We start from the raw sequence: 8,529 nt of genomic DNA on the forward strand, positions 1-8,529 counted from the left end.
CTTCTTTCTCCTTCGTCCTCCCACTTTCTACCTCATTTCATCCATCTTCTCTTAATTTTATATATTTTATATCTTTTAATTATTCTTGTTCTTCTCATTCTCTTATCTCCTACTCTTCCTTTCTCCGCTTCTTTTCCGAATATTACAAAATATATATCTATATATTATAGATGTAAAGCTAATCAAAACTTTTAATTTATTTATTTTTGACACATTAAAACTGATAAACAGTAGTAATCTTTTTGAGTTGGTAAAAAAAATTGAATAAATATTAAACTTGTATCACATTCATGTGACTTAGTTCTTCCTCTAAGAAATAAATATCAAAACTCTGTCAAATTGTATCTCTCACCTAACTTAGTTCCTCCTCTAAAATGATATGAACTTGTTAAGTATCGTGTCAATGTGAAGTAAAGTTCCTGTCCATCAATTTTGACATTCTGTCTTTAAAAATAAGATAATTTTAAAATGTGAAAATGTAAATGGTAAATGATAATTTTGACATTCTGTCTTTGACAGTGCGTATCAGTTGACATTACATTCGCTGGAGGCATCCATTGTCCAGAATGCACGGGTAAGTTCATGTCTCAATTCATGACAAAATTATACCTGGAGTCCACATACGTCTCCACATCCCACAGGAAAGAACCGAAAGTCACGGCTTCCAAAACTAGTCTCTTCAACCCACCAAAGCTGATTTTGATAAGCTCGTCTTTGGAGGTATCTACTGTTCCGTGCGGGGTGATTGCAATCTGGGGTCTTCCAAACAAGGCCTCCGTGTGTCTCTCAATGATGCTAACGGCCTCTTTTGACCTTATTGTGGCAAATCTCTGCAATGTCTCCCCATCAAATGACATTACGTATGTTCGCAATCGGGAGGGCTTGATCCCCATACCCGACTCCCCATGACTAACATCTCCCTGTTCAGCTGCCATGGAAGAGATTTCAGGATGCACTGGTGCATTGGAGAAGGAGCCCTCAACAGTTGCACTGGCTGGTAGCACTTTCACAGTCTTCTCAAGCTGAAATCTCTCATCCACTCGCTTGAGGAAGTAACCATACATCACAGACGCAGCATACACCTGCCCCACTCTTAGTTTGCTTATCTGCGCTACTGACGCAAAGTCACCAATCCGATTCCCCAAAACCAGCGCTAGGTGGTTCTGAATCATTTCGCTTGCTTCCGACGAGTGAAGCCGCTCCAGCTTTTCATCATCTCGTGCCCATGTGTCAACTCGCCCATATGGATCCGTAGACGACGGGGCAACAGCTGGTATTAGAGGAACATCGGCGTCCATGAATCGTTGCACCACCATTGCATATAATATCTCTTCTAAGGCCCTCTTCCTTTCAATTGCCTTAACCTCAGCAATCCTCCTAACAAATTCAAACGCTAAGCTACGTGAGCAGGGTTGTCCAAAAAAAAAAAAAAAAAAAAACAAGCTTCATCAGCTTCGGTGCTCTTCTAATCCAACAATATGCTTCAATCGACTGTTAAAACATTTTCGTTCCTAGATCCATCCTTACCTGTTGACACTCGGCCTCTAAGGGATGCGGAACTAACCTGTACAAGACAATGTCATGAGTAGCTGAAGCAGAGGGCTCTTGAGTTAGTTCTTCAGCATGACGTTGGGTCTGCAGCTGTTGAAGCTGCTGGTCGACGGCTGCAGGAAGAAGGTGGGGATGGGTAGTCAGGATTTGAGACAGAAACTGGCCAATTGGAGACTGGAGCCGAAGTGGAGCAATTTGGGCAGCAGAACCATCCGGATCCGGAGACAGAGACGCTTTAACCGTTGGGAATCCCAATCCCCGACCCCGGCCACTACAGGGGAGAGTAATCGTCTTCTTTCCAAGTTTTGATGGAGAAACGAAGGACCGATAATGCTGCGATGCGACAACGGAAAGTTGGGAAAAAACAGAAAATATCAAAATGAGATGCACAGAAATTGACTATGAAATGATTGATAAATATGGAGTGAGAAATACAAGAAAAATGATTCCAGCTTACAGGAACAGAGATGAGGGATTTGGAAGGAAAATAAAGGGAACGGGAGGCAGGGGGCCTGGGGGCGATGTCCCGAAATGGCGATCCAATTCCAATGGCAAGGGTTGAAGTTGAACCAGTGGCTGCTTCCATGGCGGTGTCTCTGAGTAGTGTAGTGTTGTGTCGTATGGATCTGCAAAAGGCATATGAAAATTGATGAAGGGAGCGAAATTGAATGAATAGTTTCATCAAGGAGCGAGTATGAAAGATACAAACCTGGGAAGAAGAAACTAGAAACTGGAGTGTGGTGCAGTTTGTGGAGAGGAGATGTTTATAGAAAGAAATTGTGAAACACGTTTGGGCACGCGTATGTTTGTGTATGAATGGACGGAGAGACGGCAACGACATGCAAAAAAAAAAAAAAAAAAGATCTTTGTAGGCATCTCATAATTTCTGTGGACACTCTTGGCTTTCTTCTCTGTGCATTACATTAAGAAAACTAGATAGAATCTATTAACACATATATTCTTCACCACAAGCTTTGAGAGGTTTGGATCATTCCTAATTTTGAAGTTGAAAAATAAAATAAACAGAACACACAGTACCATAAATATATGTAGAGATTAAATTATATTTGAAGCTTCTAAACTTCATCATGCATAAAGAAAGATCGAACTCCAACTAATTCAAACTAAAATTGATGTTATTACTCATTTTTGTCATATCCTTCCTTTTATTCATTTAGATTTTAAGTCAATTTATTTTTTTCAAAATTTTTGTAAAGAAATATATTCTGACAGTGACAAAGAATCAAATTAATTTGAATGAATGAATGAATGTGAGGATTTACAAGACGATGATCTGTTTTAGATTGTCCAGTCCTACGCCCCGTATTCTTTCTTCAGAATCATAGGAACTGTATATCCTGTTTTTTTGGATGACCGAAAGGAAGAACACTACTTCCTCGTTCCTGGCCTTTTAAGTTCACGCTATGCTAAGCCACAACTAAACCTACCTGATCCAGATCTCCTAAAGAAAGAGGCAAAGCCATGGCTGCTTAAAAAAGATGACTGTTTTATGAACAAGGCGTTTCGTCATCCAAGTTCTGCTCAACTTCTGATTGTCGAATGAGTAATAAATCTAAAGCCTCTTTCATCCACATGTGAGGGCAAACTTCTCTGGCTTTCTCCACACTCATCTACAAGTTCCATAGGAAATTCAGTTAGTAAGAGATGATGATAAGAACACTTTCTACCTTGGAAGAATATTTAGATACCCGAGGCAGGTAGTGGAGTTGAGACAGACTCACCCATTCTCGCTTTCGGATATCTTTCTCCGGCCAATTTTCCAGTTGTTTCGTTACACGCAAAGCGAACATGTAGGCTTCATGCATCTTCGCATGGCTCTTGCTCTTGTAATACCACTTGCCTAATCTGCTCTGTAAAATAAAATTTAATTTGAATTTGGATGAACAAAAGTTGTGTTACACAACCAATTATGGAATCCTAGATTCGAAATACTAACTTCGATGTTGCCAGTTACTCCAGCTTCCTCGAATGTCTCTCTTGAAGCTGCGGTTTCCATTGACTCGTCGTTTTCCCACCCACCCTGCATTTTCGAATGATCAAATATTGAGTATACAAGAGAGAGGGTGAATGATCCACACTTTCATTCGGCCCAAAATGGTACCTTCGGGAACAACATTGCATGCCCTTTCTGCGAACTAATCACAAGAACTTCTATATTGTCAACCGAAAACGATTTCTGGGCATCTTTGTATCTGTAAGGAATGCATCTGAAAACAGAAAACCCCCAAGAAAAAGTCAGGGGATTAATAGTAAATCAAGAAATCGATAAGATTTTCCTGGCTACAAAAGAATTCCGTAGATAAAAGGAACGATACACAATTTGCAAATCAGAGCCTCATAACAACGCCTAAAAGATCGTGTTTAATTAATTAACCATCCAAACTACCCCTAGAAACACAAAATTTGAGAAATCCACAATTGAGAAGGCTTCATCGCACGTAAAATTTCAACATTTTCTTAATAAGCCCAAAAAGAAAGGGGGAAAAAACGAAAGGAAGAAACATACCCAACAACCAGGCGATACTCTTTATTGTAGCGCTGCCTGTATCTTCCGGTACGGGCTGACACCATGGAGACCATGTTTTCAATCTGAGAAGGGACGAGATTCGTAGGGATTTTCTTGGATGAGAACAGGGAAGAGATGAGAAAATTTACAATATTTCTGGAAAGAAAGAGACCCATTTTATCGGAAAGAAGGAAGAGTGAGGAAATTATTTCCTCTGGTAGGCGTGGGGATTATTTTATTTTTCCTTTTAAATGAACTCAAAGAAAATATATGAATAAATATTTTGGAGTTCTTGCAATTTCTATCCGACCCCTCATTCCTTAATAAAGGACGCACGCAGGCAACCAAGAAGGGGGTGAAAGAAGAACGTTGAGGGAAGGACAAGATGAAAGAAAGAAATAAATGAATAAATAAATAAATGCAAAATTGAGGCTCAGTTGGAGGGTTAGGAATCTGTCCCAATTCCTAACACTACAAAAGATTCCAAAATTGAATGGAAGAAGAAACCACTTTTCTTTGTCTGGGAAATTAACTTAAGGAGCCTGCTAAATTTAATCCGGCATTCTCTGAGAGCATGGTAGACACGAGGCGCGAAGGAAGAGGAGCATGGTTAAGATTATTATATTACACGTCTATGTGTATGTGTATGTGTATGTTAAATATAAGCACGTAATCCAACATATGCGTGGAAGTGTCATCTCTGTGAGGGTATGTGAACTGTAAGGAAACATTCTCATTCTAAAATATATATGCAACTTCCTCACTGTTTCGCCTAATGCTCACTTTTGAAAGTGAATTCAAAACATACTAAAATATTCAAAAGACAAGATGAGCCGATGTTTGAATGTCACGAATAAAATTCCAAAAGGGTGGTAAATTCCTTGCTAGAAGACTAGAGGAGAAGTTCGTTTTATTGCAATAGAAGATTGAAAACTTCTTTTTTTCTTTTGGATCCTAGAGATTCTAAAGGCACGAGAACCTTCGAAAAGGATCAAGGAAACTAGGCACATGGTAAAACTGAGAAGCTCCTATCGAAGTTCATATGAATCTTTGGGTACCCATCATGAGATTTACGGATACATTCGAACCACTGTTGGTCATATTTCTCTTTATCGAGAAATCGAAGAGGCTATACAAAGATTTTGCCAGGCCTGCTCATATGGTACGTAATCCTCTGGTATCTAAATTTCTCTTTATCGAGAAATCGAAGAACCCGAATGGATGGTTTTATATATAAGTTTTTTTTTCCTTATTATTATTAATATTTATTCTCACACCCCTTTTAAATCTCCCCTTTTAAATCATGTAGAAAATGATGTTTATATGCCAGAAAAGCAATTTGCAATATAGGGGTTCCTTCCAGGGAAAAAGAAAAAGGGAAAAAAAGAGAGCCTTTTATTATTCGGGTTTCCTCGGTTGCAATATAGGGGTAACATACTCGTTTAGCAGAGGGATTTTGTCATGATAGCAAATATTGGGAGACTCATGATCAACCCTATAATATAAATATAAACAAATGGAGAGGGTATAGATGAATAATAGTCTCAGATTGTATATGGTTTAGGCAATGGCATGCCTTTGACCAAACCGCATACCAAAGTCTTATCTGGGATGTTATATTCATCTCTAAGAGAGCGAGCGGGTGAAAGAACGCTGAAGTATAACTGTTGTCCCAAGTACCGATTCTCTGTCAATTCTGACCTCAAGTTCCACATTCCAGCGTTGTCTAATGTAAGCAGAATGGCTGCCCACGATTTAGGAAAAACTTGGATTGTATGTCTGCTCACGGCATCCAGAAGATTATAATTCTTTCGCTTCTCTGGAGTCCATCTCCCCGGCTCAATGCTGTGAAATATCGATAAAGAAATCATTAGATATTAGAAAATATTAATATCTATTGGTATGGGTTATTATTTATAGGCGTTGATACTTACGCAACCGCGAAAAAGGAGTGGCCATCCAAATGCCATGACTGGAGACTCTTTTCATGGTTCTCAAATATAATCTCTATGAAGTTGCGGAAGGTTGCGTTAACAACATTTGGAGCAATTTTAACATTATTTGCACTTTCCGCCAATCCTTCATCAGAAATTGTATCATATTTGAAGACCTTTTCTGCAACTCCGAAGTACTCTGCAAGCTTTAGTGGAGTTTCAGGGTCAATATGAGAGACTCCATTGATGGCATATCGCAACTTACCATCAACATTTGCGACCGAATTGACTATTTTGATGGTGCGAGTAATGTTGATGGAACCATAGTGATATGAGCCCTGAGGATTAGGCCTAGCAGCGCTGGCAGTAAGGTTCCAGCGGAAGGTACGAAATTGATTGAGGGACCAAGCCCAACCGATGGGTGCCTCAGGAATTTCATGAGAGGCGATACCATTCCCATTGGTGTATCCAACAATGCCTTTACCGACAAGAAGTTTCTTAGTGAATCGACTTGATGCAATCATGTAATAGTCTTTAGGGTCTTGGTTGGCTGTGACTAGCACTGAAAAGCATTGTCCCACATGGACATCAAGTGATTGGTAAGTGTTTTGGACAGTATGAGAGCCCTCCATCTCTACTAACTTCATGGTGTGGCCTTGGAACCTAAAGTTAAGAGATACCTTCAGTCCAACGTTGCAAATTCGGTACTTGTAAGTCTTCCCAGGCTTCATGGTGAAGAGTGGGTCATCAGTCCCATCACCCTTGGCAACTTTGCCGTTAATAAGGACACCGTCGGGTCTAGCAAAGGAACGCCCACTATCCAAGAACCCCTTAAGCGTAGAATGGCTGTTCATGTACCAATCACCAATAAGGACAGTGTAATCATCTTCAGGATCAGCATAAGGGACAGGAATGAGTAAACGGCTGTTGACACGAAGACCGCCAAAGCCTCCTGCAGCCCTATGCATGGCAGTTGATGGGTAGTAGAAGAAGCTTCCAATTTGATCCTTAACCTGGAAATGATAGGTGAAGTTTGTCCCTGGTGGGATTGGGCAATTGGTTCCAAGTACTCCATCCTGCCACGAGTTCTTTCTGTGTTGGACACCGCTCCTGCAATTCAAATTTCATTTTTTATTTATTTATTCAGCCATTAAATGAAGAAGAAAGACATTTAATTGGCGGATGTAGATGTAGATGTAAATATGAATACAAATACAATTAGTGTACCAATGCAGAAGGAAGGGTTCATCGAGATTATTGAAGACATTAATAACTAGGTTATTGTTGGTTGTGGAGTTGATATTAGGTCCGGGGAATTGACCGTTGATGAGAATGCCTTGTTGGGGAGAACCCAAGGGGGAGATGGTGCCATAGGTGACATTCCACGTGAAGAAGAAATAAGGGTCCTCACCCCGGACGGTTGACATTGCTTCAGCCAAGAGGCAAATTAGCAGCAGCATGGTAAATCTCAACCCAGCCATCTGTCAAACCACTGCTCTTTCTTATCGAGCAGCCTCTTTACCCTCAAAATCTACCCCCAATATTGCTAGAAGATGGCTTCTTATCCCGTTCCCCACTGCCTAACCCTTCCATTCCTCCACTAATATATACGTTTAGGCTCAACTTCTCAGCCGTTCAAAAACTCCTAGTTTTTCTCCAACTTACTTTTTCTAGCCTTGCGTATTCCCCTACGAATAATGACCACATCCCTCTCAAACTCCAACAAATATTTACTTAAATTAGAGCTTGACTCTCCATAATACGTGAAGTCCAAAACACGTACAATGATTTCCAAATTCAAGCAAAATTATTAGAAATAAAAATGTTCTTGGATTCAGTTCTTTCATGAGAAAAATGAAAGATGAAATTCAGTTTATAGAAATTATAATAAAATAAACATGTTTTAAAAAAATAATAAATGATTATAAAACAAGGCTATAAAACTTTAAATGCTTTGTATAAAGTTTAAAAATTGGTAGAAATGCTTCACCATCGAAAACTTTTGTTTCAGTCTACTTTACCACTAGTTCATACTACAGATCAGTGATGTTGAATGGAACAAAATGATAAACCCTAAACCCGAAACCCGCTCTAGGTTATTTCAAAAAGAAAGAAAAAAAAGGAGAGTGAAAGGGTCGACCATTAAGGGATCTCTTTGACATTATAATGAAGAGAAGATTCTTCCATACCTCGCGACATACATGTAATATTTAGAAGTCTCTATAGTGTAAGGGATCGGTTTAGGGTTTAGGGTTTAGGGTTTAGGGTTTAGGGTTTAGGGTTTAGGGTTTAGGGTTTAGGGTTTAGGGTTTAGGGTTTAGGGTTTAGGGTTTAGGGTTTAGGGTTTAGGGTTTAGGGTTTTAGGGTTTAGGGTTTAGGGTTTAGGGTTTAGGAATTTAGGGTTTTAGGGTTTAGGGTTTAGGGTTTAGGGTTTTAGGGTTTAGGGTTTTAGGGTTTTAGGGTTTAGGGTTTAGGGTTTAGGGTTTAGGGTTTAGGGTTTAGGGTTTAGGGTTTTTA

The 8,529-nt window shown here is 39.6% G+C and overlaps 3 protein-coding genes across 3 annotated transcripts; all 3 read right to left on the bottom strand.

Annotated features, from left to right (window-relative positions):
• Nucleotides 1-411: 411 nt before the first annotated feature.
• LOC111495375 (UV-B-induced protein At3g17800, chloroplastic-like) lies at nucleotides 412-2,427 on the bottom strand. Its single transcript, XM_023145385.1, has 4 exons — nucleotides 2,261-2,427; nucleotides 2,009-2,177; nucleotides 1,565-1,884; nucleotides 412-1,377 (listed from the first exon to the last, which is right to left on the bottom strand). Exons 2-4 carry the CDS (start codon nucleotides 2,135-2,137, stop codon nucleotides 588-590), a joined length of 1,239 nt encoding a protein of 412 aa, XP_023001153.1. The 5' UTR covers nucleotides 2,138-2,177; nucleotides 2,261-2,427; the 3' UTR covers nucleotides 412-587.
• Nucleotides 2,428-2,778: 351 nt separating this feature from the next.
• LOC111495376 (nudix hydrolase 18, mitochondrial-like) lies at nucleotides 2,779-4,466 on the bottom strand. The gene is made up of 5 exons (XM_023145386.1): nucleotides 4,079-4,466; nucleotides 3,674-3,779; nucleotides 3,509-3,592; nucleotides 3,294-3,422; nucleotides 2,779-3,182 (listed from the first exon to the last, which is right to left on the bottom strand). Exons 1-5 carry the CDS (start codon nucleotides 4,252-4,254, stop codon nucleotides 3,060-3,062), a joined length of 618 nt encoding a protein of 205 aa, XP_023001154.1. The 5' UTR covers nucleotides 4,255-4,466; the 3' UTR covers nucleotides 2,779-3,059.
• A 982-nt stretch (nucleotides 4,467-5,448) lies between these two features.
• Nucleotides 5,449-7,596, bottom strand: LOC111495278 (L-ascorbate oxidase homolog). Its single transcript, XM_023145246.1, has 3 exons — nucleotides 7,240-7,596; nucleotides 6,013-7,122; nucleotides 5,449-5,923 (listed from the first exon to the last, which is right to left on the bottom strand). The coding sequence occupies exons 1-3, from the start codon at nucleotides 7,491-7,493 to the stop codon at nucleotides 5,623-5,625; spliced, it is 1,665 nt and encodes a 554-aa protein (XP_023001014.1). The 5' UTR covers nucleotides 7,494-7,596; the 3' UTR covers nucleotides 5,449-5,622.
• Between the last annotated feature and the right edge of the window lie 933 nt (nucleotides 7,597-8,529).

This window comes from Cucurbita maxima, unplaced genomic scaffold, assembly GCF_002738345.1.
Source record: "Cucurbita maxima cultivar Rimu unplaced genomic scaffold, Cmax_1.0 Cma_Scf00021, whole genome shotgun sequence".
NCBI classification, from domain to species: domain Eukaryota; kingdom Viridiplantae; phylum Streptophyta; class Magnoliopsida; order Cucurbitales; family Cucurbitaceae; genus Cucurbita; species Cucurbita maxima.